Below are 22,218 nucleotides of genomic sequence, written 5' to 3'. Positions count from 1 at the left end.
TTGGCAGAGCGCATTTTCCCTCAGCCATCTTCCAAACTAGGGACTTTTCCATCCACATTATGAATCTAAATGCAGTTTTGAAAGTCATATAAAGGTGTGGCAAAGATGTTTAGTTTACAGTGTTTGGTAATTAAACTGGGGGCTTTGCCACTCCAACATTTAGTAGCTCACACAATCAAAATGCATTTGCCATAATCTTTTCTAAAACCCTTACACACTAATAGTATTATTTGAAATATCCACAATTAAAAATTGGAAATGAAAAAACACAAGTAGAAATTATATAAATGTTTATTGCAGAACATCTTATTTAGCAGGCATTGTGTTAAAGTGCAACTTCATTTTAAATGTACAGTATTGTTCAAAATAAACGCAATGTGACTAAAAAAATTAAGCCAAAAAATCAAAATCATAGTTTAATTTACATTTTTCTTTCCGATTACATAATGACAGTCCATGATATATCCTTAATCCCAGCATTAAGTTACATAAAATGGAAGAGAAGCTAAAATGTAAGCTGTACATAAAAAAAAATTTGTTTCTGCACTTGTCATTACAAACTCAAATTAGTACTGTATAACCACATTTCTCAATGTGAATTTGCTTTCTCGTGAATCTGCAGGTTTAAGGGAGCCAAATTGAAGACTTTTTAAGACCGTTTTAAGGACCGGCGGATACCCTGTATCAGCTAAAAACACTTTCAGAGAAACGCTTCACATTTGCGTAACTTTGTCGGCCAACTTCTGGGTGCAATACAAGTAGGCTGTGCTTTTATAACATACGCATTTTGCGATCTCATAACATTTCATCAGACATGTCAGAGTCACTGTCAGAGTTATCTGAAAAGCTTTGGAGGATGTTGCTCGTCTCTGCTTGCGTGAAAACTTTTAAGTAGCAGCTCCTTGCATGTGCCACAGCTTTTCTGGTGTTCTGCCTTTTCCTAAGAAGTAGGCTTTGAAGACCTTTTAACACCTCATCTGGTAGGCCCCACAGTGAAGTAGCAGTACCTGGCAAAAAAAAGCATATTAGTAACCCTGTCATTAGTAATACCCATTTTCAGATTGGACTTAAGAACATACTTTTGAGAGCAGCATTTGAAACTTCCTCAGAAAGCTCCTTCAGGGAATCCATTTGACGCAGAAGGTACTTCCAGTGTTGGTTCATCTCTGCCATGAGAATCTTCTTCTCCTCTTGCAGTCTTTTCACTGCCATGACAAGGTCAAAGGCTCTTCTTTTTGTCCTGAGATCTACGGAGCCTGCATTCAGTTAAAAGATACAAATTAAAATAATTAGGAACAAAAACAACTGAACTGAAATGTGTTTGTGCACAACATGCTCCTTGAAAATAGATTACCAACAGTTTTGTAAAGGAAGGTTTAAGGCACATCACCCAGTACTATTATTTGAAATCACTGGAAAAATATAGTTAAACAATATGGCACTCCTTAGCCTGACTGACTAGCAAACCTTTACGACCTGAAATCCTCTTTAAATGTAATTTAAAACCTCAGAAAAAATGTATATATAGGATTTTGAATAAAGAAATGTTGGATCTCAGAAAAATATTATACATATGTACTCAGTACTTGTCTGGGGCACCACTTGCATGACTTACTGACTCAAAGCAGCGTGGCATGAATGCTATCAGCCTGTGTTATTGCTGAGGTGTTATGGAGGACCAAGAAACATTTATAACAGCCTTCAGTTGTTCTGAATCATTGGCTCTCATGCCTCTCATTTTTCTCTTAGGGCTAACCCATAGATTCTCTAAGGTCAAGTTATAGTCCCATTAGTTGTCACACACACTGATGTGTGTGCGAAATTTGTTCTCTGCATTTGACACATCCCCTGGGAGAGCGGTGAGCTGCAGACACAGCCATGCTCAGGAACTATTTGGTGGTTTAACCCCCAATCAAACCCCTTAATGCTGAGTGTCAAGCTGGGAGGCGTTGGGGTTCAGGTCACGCTAGTTTGCTGGACAATGAAGTCAGCATCTCCATAAAGCTGGTCTGCAAAAGGAAGAATGAAGTGCTCCAAAATTTTCTGGTGGAAGACTGCATTGACTTTGGACTTAAATCACAATGGACAAACACCAGCAGATGACATGGTTCCCAAAATCATTACAGACTGTGGATACTTCCCTCAGCACTTCAAGAATCTGCAATTCTTCCAGACTCGGGGAACTTGTCTTCCAAATGAGATGCTAAATTGTCTCATCAGAAAGTAGGATTTTGGAAAACTGTTGACATTGTTGTTCAAGAGCAACTTAACAAAAGGAATAGAACATATGAGGCACATGTCCAGCATTTGTCTGTGTGTGGTGGCTCTTGATGCACCAACTCTAGCCTCAGTCCAGTTCTTGTGAAGGTCCTCATCAACTTTCCAATGGCCTTTCCAGACAACTCTCTCCAGGGTTTCAATGTATCTGCTTTGATTCATAACTGGCCTAAAATCAAAATGAATTTGCAATGACCTTTGGAGGCTTTCACTACTTATGCAGGGATTCAATGATGATTTTCTTCAAAATTGCCTGATTGTGATTCCTACTGAAACAGACTGAGAGCCCATTTCATGGCTAAGGAATCTTTAGCAGGTGTTTTTGGATAATAAGCTGATTTGAGCAGTTTTCACAGCTGTTTTTGGAGATGCACAAGTACGTACCACTTTGAAACTCTTGCCATGGCCATGCTGTATCTTCAGACAGTATCGTTTCTATGCACAGGCACTCATTGCTTGGAACCATTTTGTTCTATTCGTCGACCACTGACGTCAGGAATCTTTTCTCCTCTCTGATTTTGTTGCGACCCCTGGCTCGGCCTTTACTGCCATCTGTGTCTTTGTACAGACGTTGTGAACGCCTTTTGATGCTTGCCACAAGCCCCTCAATCTTACTTCCAAGATTAACTGCAGCTTCATCAGTCTTGTTGGATGTCTCTGTATAAAAAGCATGGAAGTTGGTAACTGCACACTGACATACCTATGTATGTAAAAAAATATATAGTGCACCATGCATTATAATTATTAGGTAATTATAATATTATAATATCTACCTTCTGCCCACTCCTTCACATCAGTTACCCACTCCTCCAACTGCTTGTCAGTTACACCCCACTCAGATTTTTGGGACTCCAGTGTTTCAAGCTGACTCTTGAGAGTTCTTGGGTCTACAAGTAAAAACTGATATTGAATTCAACATACATAAACTATTCATAGAGGACAAACTGATGCCATTATTACTTTCAAATATCTGTGAGACAGGAAGACAGCCAAATTGGAGGTCTTTTGATGATTCCAGCGCATGGCCATTAGTGTCAGCATGTCTGAACGTCCTGCAACAGAAAGGGAGGCTGCTATCATTTTCAATACAATGCAGTATACAAAACACAGTTTTGTGTAGACCAAATAAACCCGACAGATTAGAATTTGCCTTACAAATTATTTTGAAAAAGACAGCCCAGTTTTGAAATTGCCTTCTATGTATTTGTATGTACCAGTCTTTAAGAATCATAGAGAGAAGTATGAAGAAGGTTTGGAAAAGCCCTGGATCTAAAGCACAACATACATGTGAAACATGATGGAGGCAGTGATTACATGGGCATGCGTTGCCTCCAGTGGTACTGGAAGCCCTGTTGCAACCCGAACAGGCCTAGGAAACCCTGATGGGATGAACACAGCAAATAGATTGGGAGGGAAAGAACCAGAAGGCTCAAAACAATAATAAAACCTTTTTGTAATAAAAACGTTTATTACAAAATGTGTCCCAACCAAGATTAAAAACTCTCTAGTTGGGAGAAGACTTACCTAAGGTAAACAATGAAAAATAGAATAAAATAAAAACTAAGCAACTCAAAAAATATTCTTAACTACTCTCAATTAAACTAAACTGTCTTACCCAGGGTCAGTAGTTCATAAGGGAGAGACTAAATAACACAGAGTCTAAACCAAACATTTGCAACTCAAATCCTCAAAAAAGGCTTAAGACTGAGATAAGTAACAAAATGATTTAGGATCATTAACACTGAGTCAATCTCCAACTGCAGCAATATCCCAATCCAAGTTTCTCTCAGGGCCTTCTGTCTTAGAGCAACCTCCTGCTATCTGGTTCAGGTAAATCTTCTTGTTTACCTCTCAAAATCTTCCTTAGAGCTCTCTTGCTACATTTCTAGCCCCTCTGCTTTATCTCTATGCCTGTTTCTCCTCATTTGGCTACAAAAAAACCTGTCCTGAATAGGCTGCGGCTAAAGGGAGTTCAGGGAATGTCGCTCTTCATGGTGCTGAATGGAAGAACCCTAGCAGGTACGGTGTAGTGGAGTTGTCCAAGGTCATGAACTGGAGGCAGACTGGTGGTAAAACCAGGGGCCGTAGCAAGCAGTAGAGTATTTTTGGTCATTCAACAAAAGACACACATTAAGTCACATATGTCAGAGTCAAGGCCCGCGGGCCGGATGCGGCCCGCGGAGCATTTTTATGTGACCCGCGAGATAAATATCAAAAATATATTAAAACTGGCCCGCTGGCCAATTTTACCGCAAAGACTTCAACTCCCATGATGCTTTGCGGCGTCAGCGCGGAGCCGAAGCGCCCCCTCCTTTGTGTTTTTTCTAGCGTCTTCTGCCGGGTGTCTGCAGCTCCGCTGTCTTGGACAAACTAATCACTCCTCTCACTCAGCGCCGAGTTCGCTCAGCTATTTTCTGACGTTGAAGCCCAGAAACGGAGATTTTAATCGCTCAGTAATGTGTTCACGACTGAAAGAGAAATTTTTCCAACTAACATCCAGACAGAGCTGATATAACTCCAGCGAACAGCGACATGCTCAAACCAGCTGCTGTAGTTGTGTTTCCTCCCCGACACACAACAACGTGGTCAAGCTGCTCAGACATGTTCATCAGCACAAACCTATGTGAGCTCCTGTTGTCATCTAATGTTGTCATTATCATGATGAAGATGAACAAAACAACAGGAGTCTCCTCCTCAGCTCAGATCAACCCCATGATGCAGGTATCTGGCTGGAACAGGTGAGCATCACAGTAAACCAGTGGAGCAAACTGAGCTTTAAATATGCTGGTTTTATGCTCTTTTTCTGCTCCAAAGCATGAAAGTTAACAGGTGAGATGTTGCATTTTCATTTAAGATAAATAATACTTTTATTTTGTTGTTGGAACGTGAGAAAAGATTTAGCCTACAGTAAAACAGGAAGTGGAAAGGCTGCAGATAGATGAATAGAATAGAAAATCCCTTTATTGTTCCTCAGTGGGGAAAGCTGTCACAGCAGCGATGACACTTATTACAGGAGAAAAAAAGGAGAATAAAAAATAAGAATAATGAATAAACAAGAAAACATAAATCCTGAATAGATTTATAAAATGCTGAATATACCACAAGTAATGACTACCACTGATGCCTTTTATTTAAAACTGACTTGCTCGTGTGTAATTTGGTTATTCCACATTCAGTGTTAATGCAGAAATATGTTTGTTTCCAAATTTAAAGGTTCAAAATTGCATATATGTTGATAAAGAAAATGTGCAAATTTGCCGTCACTTTTAAAAAAAATATTAAGTTTGGCCCTCGACTCAGTCCCAGAGTTTCATTTCGGCCCCGTGTGAGTTTGAGTCTGACACCCCTGCATTTAGTGAACATGTAAATGTAGGTTCGGGAGCAGGACCACGACTCAACTACATCTCATAAACACCTCTACTTCAAGGTTTACCACATCTCAGCCACATTTGCTATCTTCACAAACATCTCCAGCTGTTTGTCTGTGTTCTCTCGACCACCCTCCCTTCAGGGTTATGTTTTTGTCTTCCAGTCTCCAGCTGCTCTCAAGTAGACTGTAGTAGGGGGGTCTCCAGTCAGCCGGCTATGCTATTCAGATACGGAACCCCCATCCTGAGTCTGCTCATAGCCATCACCTTCCACACCTTCATCCATCACCACGTGTTTTTATAAAGAACATTTCAGGCACTTCATGCGTGGTCCTTGCTAGTGAAATACTATATATTTTTATAGTAGATCTACAGTATCTCACAAAAGTGAGTACACCACTTACATTTTGGTTAGACAAGGCACACTGGACAGCAAATTTACACAAGTTGTACACCGACTAATTGCATGTTGTCATATGTTCTGATATTTCCCATAAACAGTTAAAATGACATATTTACAAAAACGTGAGAGGTGTACTCACTTTTGTGAGATACTGTAAGAATATTAAGAGAGAGATGCACTAACCAGCCTTTTCAGTCCTGATATCGATATTTGGGCTTTTTGGATCAGTTGATACCTGATATCCACCAATACTAATGCAAACACTAAAACATTGTTATGTAACACATAATAAACCTCTAACATGATATAACTTGGGACAGAAAATAACTCATAATGTGGAAATAATTTGTCAGTGGCAGTGTAAAAAGTTATGTAGTTTGCCACATTATTGCTCTGCTCATTATTTGGATAAAGTGCAGTAAATAATATCATATCCGGTATCAGCCATGTTTACCTCTCCACCAATCCAGCTACAAAGCCTGGATCGGCAACAACATCCAATACAGTACTAGTATCGGTGCATCCCTAATTAGAAATACCGTGTTTTCATACCTGCTTTTGACATATGCTTCGTGGTGACTGCAATGCGAGAGAGGAAGGCATTGACCTGCTCCACTTCTTCACCCAGAGTTAACCCCGCCCCTTCCTGATATGCTCCACTCCATTTCACCTGTTTCAAAAAGAAACTATGTAGAAACTTTTCACCTCTGACAATGATTTTTACAAACACACAGTATAATCATTTGACTCACTTCACATTGGAAGTTATGGGCTTTGGCATGAAACACAGAGAGGAATGGCTTCATATCAAGAAGAGGCTGTAGCTCTGGGCAGCTTTTGGCCAGCCTCTGGAGGTAAGGCCAATATTTGCAGGTCACATCCATGCAAAAAAACCTGCTGTTGGGCAGCTTTTGTTGCAAGTACAAGGGATACGCAAACATTTCTCCCCTGTACATATTACGGGGCCGCAGGAGCACTCCAGGCTGGCACACTGCAAGCTCAAGGCCCTCCTCATTAAGCTTGCTGGTAGACCTTAAGGAGGTTTCTCTGGCCGCCTGCCATTGACCACCACATTTACCTTTCCCAGACACCTAAATTTAACAGGATGAAAATATTAGAGCCTACCTCTACGTTACGATATTTTACATTTATACAGTAATTACAGTCCCATCTTACATGTTTTGCCTTGCTTTGAATGTGGTCCACAAATTGTGTAACGTCCTCATCGTCAGCAATAAAGACACCCTCAAAGATGGCCTTTTCCTCACATCTGTAAAAAGCAGAAATGTAAATCTATAATTAACTAAGACCTGTGATTTTTAATGTGTTTGATCTTTATGCTGACATTTTATTGTACCTGGCAGCATTATTAAAACGATAATGTTTGCGGTTTCCATCAACAGAGACCGCAAACATCTCTGGGCTGCAGGCAGGACAGGCAAAGGGCTCTGATTTGCAGTGGCTGTCAATTTCATATCTCACAGCCTCCCACTCAAACAAACTTCTCATTAAGCTGTCTGCTGAGATCTTTCCAGTCTATTAAAAACATTTAAGAAAACATAAAAGAACTCTATTTCATACACTGTTGAGATCATTAAAAATATATATACTCACACGACCAAAGCGAACGGTTCTTAGATCCAGCATTCTTATAAATGCCTGACAAGACAATCCGGGCGCTACCATTTTCATTTCTTCAAATGTGAAGAAAATATCACATGCAAAGATTGTTTCATAGTGCATGGTAGCTGGCCAGAAGTCATTTTTTATCAGGTCTTCAATCAAAGCAGTCCATGTGGCATTGCACATCCCACAGGTCAGCTTTGGGATATTGAGGTCATGACGTCCTTTAAGAAAACATAAATGCAACATGAATTTCACATATTTTCTATTGTCAGATCACAAACACAATAGAAAAATATTTTGATGCACAACAATATACTTGTACCGTTCATAGTGATCACAGCCACAACCTTTCCGGCACTGAGCTTCAAGTACTCAGCTGGACAGCTGCAGATTTTGGAAGGGACCTCTAGAGGTACAACTCGATCTAGAAAAAATAAGTTCATGTTATATATGTATATACTAACAAACTGTGTGCACAATAACAGCATGTATGCTCAAAAAGAACTCACCACAATGACAAAGAGCTTCATTTATAATAACTTTGGTTGGGGGCAATGGCTCAAAGAATCCTCCTATAGTGGCCTCTCTATTGTGGAATGGATGTTGGCTGTGTGCATTTAAATCACATTCTCCACAGAGGAACGGCCGTGGACGACAATCCCGACACCGGATAGCAGCTGCATTGCTTTGACACTCTTGGCATAAGTTGGGTTCCACTTTCTCCTTTGATATCAGGGTATTGACTAAATAAGGCCTCACAGATCTCCAGTTTTCCAGCTCTCTCATTTTCCTTAAGCCCCAGTTTGCTGATGTCACAGTGGGAACCACTGGGGATACTTCTTCAGTCTCAACATCAGCAAATGAATGCTGGAGGTCCCGCATGAACTCGTCTGATGAAATTAGAGAACAAATGATGTTCACTGTTCAGATAATGTTTAAAATTGATCTGATCTTATACATATACTAATACACAAATCAAACATATGAAATAACACTAGTGGATGAAGAAAGAAAAACATACCACATGTCTCAGGAGCAAAGACAACATCAGGAGCTGAGACAGATGCTGAGACGGGAGCTGAGACCGTGTCAATCAACAGACTGTGACCAGCTGTTATCAAAATAAAAATACTAATGATACTCATATAATGAAACTAAACTTTTCTGAACATTACCAGCACATTATTGTGATCAATAAAATTATATAGTATAACATAATACAGTTGTGGGCACTGTGTGTGTGTGTGTGTGTGTGTGTGTGTGTGTGTGTGTGTGTGTGTGTGTGTGTGTGTGTGTGTGTGTGTGTGTGTGTGTGTGTGTAAATATAGGTTGACAAAAAAATTTGTTTGCAAAGCATTGTTATAAGCCTTTGGATTGGGTTAGGTTGAGTTTAGTTATATTTAACCCTTCCACTGTCTTCATGGGTGACCCTGCCAGGAAAGTTGACCATTGAGCAGGATTGATGGTTTATCATCAGCATGTCGTATTTATCAGCACTACCTCACCCCTGCCACGTGGACCTCAAGGGATAAACCATCAATCCTGCTCAATGGTCAACTTTCCTGGCGGGGTCACCCATGAAGACAGTGGAAGGGTTAAGGAAAGAACAATGCTCACCCTGAGTGCACTGGTTCCTTAGTGCCCGTGGTCTCCTGTGGATGAGGTTTCCACCACTGTTTCTCTTCTTCCACCTCTCTGTTGGCATCGGTGCTGCAATTGGTACTGCAGTTTTCTCATTTTGCAGCTGACTGAGGAAGTCATCGGCGTCTTTTAGGTCCTCAGTGACCTCACCCTCAACGCTCTGCAGTAAATCCTGCAGCTCACTCATTGTTAATGAGGAATACTACACACACACACACACACACACACACACACACACACACACACACACAGGCTATATTTCCCACACAGACAGAACCATTATTACAGTAAACAAACTAAACAGTCAGACACAGAAGACGAAACCAAAGGAAAACAAGTGTGACAAACAGAAGACAAATTACGAAAAATAGACGTGGCTCTAAAAAGTGCCTTTGTGTTGATGAAAAGTTGGGGTTCAGATAGATCAAAATGACAGCAGCTGTTGAAAGAGAAAACAAATGTCGGTTGCAGATCAAAGTCTGACACGGTAAAAGTTTACATGTTAGCTTAGTTTACATGTTATCTGGATTTTCTTTAAATACCTTATTCTTAAAATGTGATTGAAAATTATACACGCGTATTTATAAAGTGAACATATAATGATGAGAAAGGCATTTTAAAGTGTTTTTGTGTAATCAATCATAACGGATTAGAAAATGTTCTACTTACCGAAAGGAGAGTAAACGGAAAGACCGGAAGACCAGCTTACGCGGGACCTGTCGCATTCTATCACGTGATATAATCACGTTTGTAAATAATTGTGTATTTAGATTGAAAATTTATTTAGATGAAAAATAATTATATTATATGTAGCGCTATATTACAACAGTCAATAAATAAATTGTTTTGGTTAAAAAAGGAGCCTAAGTCACGCCCATCTACTTCCGGACCATGGGTGCCCGGAAAAACGAAAACAAAAATTGTGAACTACTATTGCAATCACTTTAAAATGTATTACTGTACTGTAACAACTATTTGAGATTTAAAATTTAACAACCGAGTGGGTTTCAGAACTTTCAGAAACAATGAAACTCGTTTCTTGACGTAAAACCAGCTTATTACTACTAAGTGCTTCTTCTCTGCCCGCAGCCGAGCATTGTGGGAAACGCAGTTTGTTATGCTTGCCATACCGCAACAAATAAGTTTATAAACACGGCTTATACTGACAAATAAATTAAAATTGTTGTCTCGAGCAGTTAAATAAACATGCCGGTGTCTTATAACTATTGTAAATAAATCGATTCTCATAGATGACGTAGATGACTCGTAGTCACGTTCAGAAGTCCACACAATTTATATAAATGTAAGCATAAGCTGCCGCAAAGTCCGTGTTTAAATGTGGCTCCACAGATGTCAGAAAAATACTCAAAGTTATCCAAACGATAGGGAAATATGCGTGTTCAGTGCAGCGCAAGAGAACATCCAAACTCGTCACTGTGTCGCTGCACTGGGATTTGCATTAGAATCAACGGAGACTCCTTTTTGTCACATATATACGAAAAAGGGCACTTTCTGCGTTGGTATCTGATGCAGAAAGTGAGTGACCAAGCGTTTGTTTCCGGCGCTTAGGGTGTGAGAACGTGTTGCAGGATGAGGTTCAGTCATGTATCCATTCTCCTCCCATTCAATCTCTGGTATCGGTATACCCTGGAAAAAGAAAGTGTGTATGAGCATTGTGCATAATGAATCTCAAGAAAACACATTTAATAAAGCCCTATCATGACCTTTTAACAATTACTTAACATCAATGATGTCAGGCAGAACCTAGCATCTCCATTATTTAATAAATGTTTTTTTTAAATTAATGGGCTACTTTTATGTTAAAACAGCAGTGAGAATATCACATCTGGAAGGTCTAATGCCTTGCATTTTGAACTTGCAGATGTGTCATGACTTTGTAATGTCATGACATTATAGTTGACAGTGTGCACTTCAGTAGAGGTGCACACAAACAGAACTGTAATTTCAATAGCCATTTTGTCTTGAAGCATAGTGCAGAGGTAGATTATCAAAGTGTTGAACATTTGATTTTTAGTTAAGGATCAACTTGACATGTGATCAGTCATTTTAACAGAACATACATTTGCCCCTGGATCAGAAACAGGATTCAGAGCCTGACCCAGATGCCACAGCTGATTTGGTGTCATGTTTTCCTCTGTCCTGATTGGATGGTTGTCCCACGCATCTCTAAAGACATCCAGGCTGGCCTGGATAGGAGACAAGAAAATATAGTGGCAACAAAACAGGTGAAGGATGTTACTGATGTCGAGCAAGTCTTGGTCTTCCAGAGAGTGCAGGATGTTGTAATATAAACCAGTAACACTCATGAAGACATCACGCCAGAGGGGCTCAATCCTGGATTTGGAGGGGGATTAAATAAAAGAAAATTATAATATACACACACATTTACATGTCCATACATCCGTTTTCAACTTGAGTTATCTTTTGAATGGTCGCAGGGGGACTGGTGCCAATCTCCAGCAGTCACAGTGTGAGACGAAGGGTACACCCTGGGCAGGTCAACAGGCACAGGCGCGCGCGCGCACACACACACACACACACACACACACAAAGCTTCCAAATTAGGTTAAACTCACCGTTGATTGTGTACACTTTTTCCTGCAATGAAGCTGTTGGTGTCAGTTCCACGAACTGAGAACATTAATTCTGCAACACCTACATTTTCTCTGCCATGATCTCCTCTCACCCAGAAAAAAAAAACACATTAGAATCTTGCTTCAAACATTTTTAATGCACATCTATAACAATCTACATCAATTTCAGTTTCACAGAAATTTCCTTATGTACCTTGCTACTAAGTGAGTAAACATTGTGGCATTATTAACCCTCTGCTGGGGAATTTTTTTTTTGAAAGAGGAAAATGTTCACCCCCCCCCCCCCCCCCCCCCCCACACACACACACACACACCCCAATAAATTTCACTATATGACCTCAAATGGCATGTTGTCTTTGGTCAATAACACACTTTAGGCAAAAGCAGATTTGTAACAGGGTAACAAAGGGTAAAGTTGGGAATAACATGAATACCTCAGAGGAAAGCCATGCTCATTCACAGCTTCACTGAAGAAGGCAAGGTGGGTGTCTGCCCGGTTGTTGTCAGCTACCTTCAGGTACATGATCTATGTCATTCAAGCACAAACACTCTCATATGACACACTTTTATAGGGGCCAAAACAATCAATTACCAAATGAAAGGTACAACAGCCATACAATAACATGTTAGATAATTAAATAAGTTAAGATCTGATAAACTGTATTGTTTGTGTCAAATCTCACAGGAGTGATAGATGCATACTTTACAGAAGACCACTGCACTATACTGTTTTCATTTCTCTCCCTCCAGCTTGTTTTGAATTTCAGACCACCCGCAATGTGTGTTACTCCCACATTCTCCCGTGACACTCAGAATTATTACCCACAATATAATTAAGATGCACTGATTTTATGTATTCACTCATCGTGCAGGAGAAAACATGGCATGACAGACTATTATTGGAGATTCATAGGATTGTGTTTCATATTCTTCCATTTAAAAATCTATATGGAGGAGTAAAGGCTAATGATTATTACAAGCCCTTACATTAACTGACTTTACAAATATGCCAAAAAAAAAAGTGTATATTTTGGGATTTCTGAAAATCCCTTTGGTTTTTAGCCAACTGTTCTAACTGCCCGCTCCTGCTGGGACCCAATCCTATGCAGCCCTCTACTTCAAAATATAAGTTGTTAAAGGTATAAAACATATCTATGAAACAGAAGATAGCCAGAAAACACATGTGCAGCTGTTTGGTCCTTGACAACGAAAACACCTACCTTGCTTGAATAGCCATTGATAGGTAATTTAATGTTATCCCGCTATTACCTTAAAGGACGACACACCCAGAGAGAGAGAGAGAGAGTAAATTGATTATTTGTAATGTCCATGTGTGTGGCTCAACCAGCCCCCACTCTGCTCCAGCCTCAAAGCTTTCTCCTCACCTGCTCTGTATACCTGCATTCTCCAATTATCTGTTAGATAATATTTAACCTCCATAACCCTGGAACCTGAAATAAACACTCGACAACAAGGGAAGACATTTTACCCTGAGTCTCCAAAATCAAGGAGAGTTCATGCAGGAATGGCCTTCTCCAAGGCTTCTTCCCACATCACTCCCGTGTGCTCCCAGTTCGTCAGGGGCTTTATTCACAATGGATGGGGGAGAAGGCGGGCCTTCTCAGGTTACAGAGGTACAGTTTTCAGTTGGAAACCCACAATCAACATCCTTGCTCAACCTTTCATGAACAACAACAGTTGGCAAAAACAGAGATTCATGATGTGTTTATAATACAACCTGGGCATCTTTTAGGCCTCAAAAAGGTACAATTATAAAAATACCCAACATTCCCTCCTGATGTGACTTTTTGAGCAAGAAAAGATTCAACCAATAAAACACATTAACATGAAATTAGGACACACCTTACCAACCTGGAATTTGAAATGACCAATTAATCAATCGGATTTTAGTTCAACATTAAACCAGACATCAAACCCAATTCATCCTGTATTTCTAGCTTTATTAATTTATCCCCCCTGAATGCTACCTTTGAGTAATAACAATAAAAATAAAATACATTATTCTGTCAACAAAACCCAGAGCAAGAGTTAAGACCTGGAATTAGGAATGAATAAACTAGATACCAAAACCTACATAATAATCTTGAGTTCCTAGCTTTATTGAGGTAACCCACATCATTTGTCATCAAACACTTGTGGATCTTCTGCTCCACATCCGTCGTTACCTCCTGTGCTGCAATCGATCGCTTGTAGGACTGAACAGGTGTCACAGGTTCTGTATTTTTCGTGGTTGGCTGACCTGCGGTTCTGGTTCCCTCCTGAACTTGGTGTTTGACCTCTGCACCTCAGCTCCAGTTCAGGTGTGATATCTCGGTCACACTGTGCTCTCAGCTTTGCGTCGTCCTGTTGATGTGTCGACGCAGGATGGAGCTGGGTCACTTCCTGAGAGAGCTGACTGGCCCACAGGGTTTTGTGGTTTTACATCAGCTAACAGGTTGGTACCGGTTTGGGCTAACGGCTTGTGGTTTAACATTAGCTCAGCCGTGTTCTTTGTGCCTCCTCCATCTGGGATTGCAGGTTAGCAGCTCAGTCATTGGCCCCTCCATCTTGGTCTGCAGGTTTCCACCTCCTTCTGAACACACCTACAAGTCTCAAAACCACAGCAGGGTGCCACAGACAGACCAATTTGCATCAACTTCCACAGCTGAACTCAGATCCTCTGAAGTCTTTTCATCGACACTTTCCTCCTGAGAATGAGCCATTCCTGCATTCGGAGAGTAGCAGGGCATGACATAGCAACCATCTTGTGTTGGAATCACAATACCTTCCTGGTTGTTGAGGGTCAATGGGGCACAAAGTTTCTTATGTCCGATCCGTGCCCTTTGATGTTCTCTGCAGGAACCAATGCAGCCAGCCACTGATCTTTATCACCTGTTAATCGAGTTGCCACCACCACATCACAGCAGGACACAAATCAAGGAGTCTCCCAGCCTGTCTTTGCCTAGGGAACAATTTGCATTTAGGAAATCATTGTACCCAACAGTTGTGCTGAGTAATTGTCTAAATTAATAAACATCGATGTCTGGTTTAGCATGAAATTAGTCAGTTATGGTCTGTCAAAATTATCACAAACGAAATAAAATACATACAAATTCTTTAAAACTAGTTTGTCTCAAGTTAACACACACACATGTCACAGAGGCTTCAAAGAGGTTATTCACAAAAGGACCACAGAGTCTTCTAGTCTAGCCTTGATTTAGCTGCTCAGGCACCATTTAAATGTAAATAACGGCTTTGGAGACAACTTTCCAGAAGCAGCCCGTCTCCAGCTTCTTCACAGGAGTGTTACAACACAATTGTAGGGTAATCAAAGGGTTAAAACACCACTTTATCAGTTACAACACCCCCTCCTGTGGAGGTAGGCTTCTCACACATTTACAGGATCTAAGTTAATCAAAAGGAAGTCACTCAGATTTATTAAACCTTATAACCCAAACAGAAAAGAAATGATGGTAATAGCTCAAATGTTGAAATAGTTACAAAACAGCCTTACTGTTGAGTAAAATAAAATACTACGATTAGCATTTATGGTCTGCAGGGGCTGAGTTGATGTTTACATTTCAAACAAGATTTGCATAGGAATAGCATACAGGAAAAATCTAGCACTGTGTTGATTCAATCATGTTATTAAATTAACACCAGTTACTTAATATATCAATGGTCGACAAGACACATTTAACGGGAAGTTTTTAAGGTTCATAAAAGATCTAAACACCCTCCTGTAAAACCAGTCAACTGAGTAAGGTCTGCTTATGGCAGGAACACCAAGTTTAACATGATTTAGTCATATGATAAAATGCTGGCACACAAAAACTGTTACTGCATAGTGTAGAATTCTATTTACCTAAGAACATAACCCACTAAAGTAAAACTGCATAATCTAAACAATAATACAGAACATGGTAACACTAGCTTACATCTATCACACTAGAAAATTTAAACAATAGGTCTCATAAAATCAGAATGTTCAAATTAAACCACGTCTACTTAACTAGTCTAAAAAGAACTTAATACACCAGGCTGAAATATTTAGTTTGGGGCTGTTTCTATATAGTCCAGTAAAGGAACAGCCTACCACTTGTGAAATAGAGACCATCTTGAGTCAAAGTTGTATTTTTAATCTTAGTTCATGAGCAAAAGGTATCTTCGGACCCAGATTAGCTGCTTCACAGCTAATCTGTTTCCGTCTGACAAAACTAGAGCTGTGCTGGAATGGTAAAAGAGTCTGTCATGCTAAAATGGCATAAGCTATTTATAAGGTTATGTGCCTCTAAACACTAAAACCTACGTGATTTGTTTATTCTAACAAACTACATGATCTTTTAGAAAGGGTATTTATTTATTTTAATAAAAATAATAAAAGGCCTGTAGACCAGAATATCTAATTTAATTTGAGGCACTCGCGTGAATCTTCCCCATCCTATTTGGCCATCCATTTCAGCCGGTGAAGCTGAAGGAGTTAGAGGATGGATGTATTTATCCCTGCTTAACTGTATTTGCTTAACATTCTATCTACGTAAGTCATTTTGTTTACTAGTTTAGTAAGAGTTATCATGCAGATAAGAGCAATGACTTTTTCAGATAGTATTTAGCTAATCATCACACCTCCTTTCTGTCTGTCACTCACTCACTCACGAACTTTTTGCTCATTTCTAATTAGAATTTTGACCATAAAGATTTTAGAAATTAAATGTAAAATAAAGATTTCAGAACCAAACATTTCTTTCCCGACGTTCGAATGCCCTCTCACTTCCTCAAACATTTCTTTAAACTTTCTATTTGCCTTCTCTGTTTCTTCAACCATTTCTTTAATTCTGTCTTTTCTCCGTCTGTCTGCTTTTCCTCAACCTTCTCTGCTGACCTCTCATTTCTTCCTAACCAAACCATCAAACATTTCTTATCTGATTTGCTAGTGGCCTGCAGCCTTACCAAACCATCCCCCATAACACTTCCCTGTCTCTCATACACCCCCTCAAACCTTCACCCCTCCTTTTCCTTTCTTCTCCAGCATCACTCAGGAAACACACACACACACAACTGAGCTTTCTGACCCACACTTACATGTCACAGGATGTTAGTGTTATTCATACATGTACAGAATAAAGAACAAGACAACACAGAACAAAACAGAAACATAGAACATAGACTATCTAGAATCTGCAGGTTTCACACAGAACAAACTAGCCTCAAAGTTTCAGTCATACACATTATCATGCATTTGGACCGTCCACTCACTCAGAGATCTCGGCCGAGACACATTCAAGCTTCAGAACCTTGGCCCAAAACTTCTCTCTCACACACACACAACAGAAACGAACCTGCTTTCACTCACACATTCAGAACTTTGACACACACAACCCCCCCATATCAGACCAGATCCGGTTAGGCCCAAAAACCTTTACTAACACACAGACGGAGCAAAACTCTGTCAGAAATAAACATGCCAGTCCCCAGCGACAACTTTAAACAATTCTCAACACGTCCACCCACAAAATGGAACGTAGCCCATGACACCAGAAAAATCACAACACAAATAACACAGACTGGGAATTTTAGACCGATTTAAGATCTTTTAAGCCAATATAGAGTTCAATAAATTTTGTGTACCTTGTTGCACCATAAAATATTTAAACAATTGCCTGCGGCAGTGTGATTTCAGCATCAAACTACTCCAATCGACACCAGCACTTATATGCTGCGTGTATTAACCATCCGCAGCTGCGTTAATGCAGCACTGGTTTAGCAACAGTTTTAGGTGCATCTGAACATTTACCTGTACTCACAACCCACAGCTCTGTGGGACGTCTAGTGCAAACACAAACACAGACTAAATTACAACCTCCTCTTTTCAGGCCCGGTCTACAGCCACGGTTCACGTATTCAGTGCAACCCCTTTGGTTCACATGTGCAACCCCTTGCTGGACACGAAAACGTCTTTTCGTGCGTAAATGTCAGTCACCACCATCAATCTTTAATCACACTGCCAACGGTTAAGAACAAAAGGTGCAAATTAATGAAAGTACTCACTCGGCGTGCTATTCAGCTGGCCAGACTGCGAAGCGATTTTCCACCGGAACTCTGCTCTCCGGAGCTCACCAGAGCTGATCCATCGTCTCCCTAACTTAATGAATTAACTTACTGTCCTCCGCGTGGTAAATTCGTCCTGGGGTCCGAGAGCGAGAGCCTGTTGATAAAAGTTCGTCTGCAGAGCTATATTTAGCCGGCCGATGGGACAATTTTAGCCCCCCGGACTTTCAAGGAAGAAATGGCGCCGCACGGCTCCCTGGAAGGGAGGGAAGACATTTTACCCTGAGTCTCCAAAATCAAGGAGAGTTCATGCAGGAATGGCCTTCTCCAAGGCTTCTTCCCACATCACTCCCGTGTGCTCCCAGTTCGTCAGGGGCTTTATTCACAATGGATGGGGGAGGAGGCGGGCCTTCTCAGGTTACAGAGGTACAATTTTCAGTTGGAAACCCACAATCAACATCCTTGCTCAACCTTTCATGAACAACAACAGTTGGCAAAAACAGAGATTCATGATGTGTTTATAATACAACCTGGGCATCTTTTAGGCCTCAAAAAGGTACAATTATAAAAATACCCAACAGCCATCTATTCCCCCAAAGATAATAAAATTGTACCTGTTAAAACACAGACAATTACAAATGCAACTCCCAAAACAAAAAATAACATCTCCAATTACACACAGACATTACCTGATGAGCTTGTGATTGGGTCAATGTGCACCATATACTTTGGGCAAGGAACTGTCTACGTTCTTCTCACTACACATCCCAGACGTGTCATTCGAGCAAGTACACCCGCACTGTCCACACGATGCATGGATGCATACAGTCGGTCCCACTGCACTCTATGTCCCTGGGCAAGCAGAGTACCTCGGACTACCCTGTACCCAGCATCTGGCATGTTGCTCTTAATTACTGAGATAAATGAATCTAGTTCCTCGTCACTGCATTTACTGTATGTGGCAGATACAGATATATTGTTTTCAGACATCCGTCTGAATAGAGTTGCTCTGAATACACCAAGGAGTTTGGTAATGACACTTGTTGGCAGACTCATTTCCACAAGGTGTTCGAGAGCCTCTCGCGACACCACCAATCGTGGGCGGCCACGAGAACCTCTTTCAACGTGTACTGTTATTTAGGGCTGCAACTAACGATTATTTTCATAATCGATTAATCTGTCGATTATTTTTTCGATTAATCGATTAATCGGTTTGTTATTGTTTAGCTATTTAACCTATACATGCATTTCAGTTAAGAAAAAAAACATAAGAGAATTGTGCAGTTGACTGCAATCTATTTTATTGCACATGAACACAGTCAGCAGTATAAAATGAGCTAAACAGTGCAAAATATCAGTCCAGAATAATTTTTTAGCATTAGCTGGAAGCCTGCTCCTTCCACCATGGATAGTGGCCTCATGTCTTTTACCAGCATGTTTAGAATAGAGTTTGTAAGTGGTATGAATTGCTGGGGGGTGAGTGTCTTGTTCCCCATGTAGTTGTCCATCGTTGCTTGTTTTTTTTCTGCATAAGAAACACAAATAGACTGAAATAAGTACACATATAAAATAAAGCAGCACACACACTACAACACTAAATCAATATTATATTATTTGAATTAATTAACAATATACAGTGATCATTTATTTTGAGGGTTACGTTCTACAAAATAGCCCGCAACAGGAGATATTCAGAAAAAAAGTCTAATTTTTTTACTATTAAAAAGCTCTAAGTAAGAAGCTCATGAGGTTTTTACTTTGAGTCGGGAGTGTTTAAATTAGCTAGAGAAATGTGAAAAATGTTTATTTTGTGTAATTCTGTTTAAGAAACATGATAAAAATGTGTTGTGAGGCGTTTTACAGCGTTAGACAGTAAAACAGCCTTTTAATAGTAAAAAAATGACTTTTTCTGAATTTCTCCTGTATTTAAAAATTGAAAGCGTACAACTATGCCGCGTTATATTCACCTGGACACAGCTCGTCTGTATATTTTTCACCGCAGAGTTGTCCTTTTTTGAATGACGAACATAGTTATGGGTTTGTGCCGTTTTTCTCTTAACGAGAACATTCTTATAAACAGACGTGCTGAATTTGGCAAGCGCATGATACACAACACGGAGGAGATTCATGATTACATCTAGTCAATCAGAAGTAGAACACCGTAGACTGACGCGGCAAAAAAACATGTTTAACATCCACTATAACGATCTCAGCTAAAACACTAAGTCCAGCTTGTTTATTTTCTGTTACTTACCGGGCTGGCTCTTCCAAATGACGGCTCACTTGACCACGGTGCTCTTCCTCTGCAGCATCAGCCCCCACGTTTTCGTCTCAAATGTTCACTTAGGGACGTCGTGCTTCCGTGCCATGCTAGATGGTTTTTGCATATTTTGCCTTTTAAAGGCATCTAGAGTGAAGTGCTCCCATACTCGTGAGGTTTTTGTCCGGGGTTTCTCTAAAGTTTTGTCGCTTCTATTTTTCTTCCGTATTTCCTCTTGTTCCGCCATCTCTCACAGCAAGATGAGCGTCAGTAACGTGATACGTCATGAAAACCGAGGGCACTCATTGGCTCATTTCTTCTTCTACGGCTCCACTGGTAGATCAGTGGCTCATTACTGCCACACACTGGCGGCAAATTTAACAGCTTGTAACCGATGTCAGATTGTGGTAAAAATAGACTTTATGCGGTAAAATATGATTATTAAACAACTAATCGATGACTAAAAAAGTTGTTAACTATTTTAATAATCGATTATAATCGATTAAATCGATTAGTTGTTTCAGCTCTACTGTTATTAATGTCTTTTGATTATCTCTTTCCTGCTGGATAATAGTATTCAGATCTGAAAGAGCAGAAAGTATATCCTCTCCCACATCAACAATGTCACCTAGAGCACCTAATAAAATGAAATAATGGTAACAAGCAAACTGTAGCCCTTCCCCATCAACAGGTTGCCTCTCCAAGATGCTTGACAGTCGATTGTACGACCTCTGAAGGATGTCATGCCTCAATGATTCCTAGAGGAAAAAAACAGAACAAACATGGATTGGATAACTGTTGGGTAATAGAAATAAAATAACAACTTCCAAATATCTTATGGCACTTTTATTTTTTAAACACTCCAGCTATGATAGTTTTAATAAAAAAAACATTTTTAAATAAGACCAACTGTAGATTCAAAGGTACATGAAATGATGAAGCAGTATTTCTGTTTATTATGTGCCAGAGCTCATTGGCCAAAATTTAAAGACGTATTTTATTTTAAAAAAATAATATTTCTTTAACTATTGCCCACCGCCAGAAAATCAAATATTTATGCACCAGCTCAGCCAGTGTCTGTCTCCTTATTACTGCACGCACAGCCTAAAGCAGGGGTGTCAAACTCAAATTCACAATGGGACAAAATTAAAAACTGGGACAAAATTGCGGGCCAAACTCAATATTTGTTGAAAAGTTTATTTACAGATGTCTTGTTATTCAATTGGAAAGAAACTTATTTTTGCATCTGAACACAGAATCTGATATGACCAAATTACACACGAGCAAGTGCATTTTAAATAAAACACATCACTCGTTACTTATGTCTCAATTTTTATTTACTCTTTTTACTCCTTACAATGTGTATATATTCAGTATTTAGATTGTTTTACCTTTTGGATATATTAAGTTTGTCTGTTTTATGTTTTCTTTTAGTTTACTCTTTATTATTATGTTTTACTCTCCTGTTTGGCTACGTAATTGCTGCTGTGACACCACAGTTTCCCCACTGAGGGACAATAAAGGGATTTTCTATTCTTCAATCTGTAGTCTGTCCAGTTCCCATTTTAGAGTAAGTTTAATCTTTTTTTACAGGCCAACAAAAAAACCAAAAATAGCAATTATCTTCTATGAAAATATCTCAGTTATTAACTTTCATGCTTTGGAGCAGAAAAAGTGCATGACAATAAAATATTTCAAGCTCAGTTCGCTCCACTCTGATGGTCACCTGTTCCAGCCAGACACCTTCTTTCTAGGCGTTCAAAGTCGGAAACTCGCTGAGTAAACTGGGTGCTTAGAGGAGTATCTTCAGTTGTTTAAGACTGAGGGTAACGCTGCACACGCTGATTCTACTAGCATGGATGCTAATGATCGTAAACTAAAGAGGGCTTGCTTCGTCTCGCGCGCTAACGCCGCAAAGCACTATGGGATTAGTAGTCTTATCAGCAAAATCGCCCGGCGGGCCAGTTTTAATATTATATA

The 22,218-nt window shown here is 39.9% G+C and overlaps 1 protein-coding gene across 2 annotated transcripts; it reads right to left on the bottom strand.

The window, feature by feature from the left end:
* Positions 1-273: 273 nt before the first annotated feature.
* On the bottom strand, positions 274-21,205 carry LOC129161959 (uncharacterized). Of its 2 annotated transcripts, XM_070548892.1 has the most exons (17): positions 20,233-21,205; positions 12,365-19,503; positions 11,397-11,522; positions 9,292-10,962; positions 8,696-8,785; positions 8,184-8,564; positions 7,997-8,098; positions 7,663-7,895; positions 7,406-7,584; positions 7,225-7,318; positions 6,801-7,139; positions 6,601-6,718; positions 3,238-3,329; positions 3,051-3,164; positions 2,662-2,934; positions 1,080-1,256; positions 274-1,007 (listed from the first exon to the last, which is right to left on the bottom strand). In XM_070548892.1, the coding sequence occupies exons 4-14, from the start codon at positions 9,500-9,502 to the stop codon at positions 3,102-3,104; spliced, it is 1,902 nt and encodes a 633-aa protein (XP_070404993.1). In that variant the 5' UTR covers positions 9,503-10,962; positions 11,397-11,522; positions 12,365-19,503; positions 20,233-21,205; the 3' UTR covers positions 274-1,007; positions 1,080-1,256; positions 2,662-2,934; positions 3,051-3,101. The 2 variants fall into 2 exon arrangements, with proteins under 2 accessions (XP_070404993.1, XP_070404994.1); XM_070548893.1 differs by lacking the exons at positions 12,365-19,503; positions 20,233-21,205 and adding an exon at positions 11,913-12,203.
* Between the last annotated feature and the right edge of the window lie 1,013 nt (positions 21,206-22,218).

The sequence above is a fragment of the Nothobranchius furzeri genome, chromosome 2, assembly GCF_043380555.1.
Source record: "Nothobranchius furzeri strain GRZ-AD chromosome 2, NfurGRZ-RIMD1, whole genome shotgun sequence".
Lineage (NCBI taxonomy): Eukaryota > Metazoa > Chordata > Actinopteri > Cyprinodontiformes > Nothobranchiidae > Nothobranchius > Nothobranchius furzeri.
This window is presented reverse-complemented; position numbering and strand designations above follow the sequence as displayed.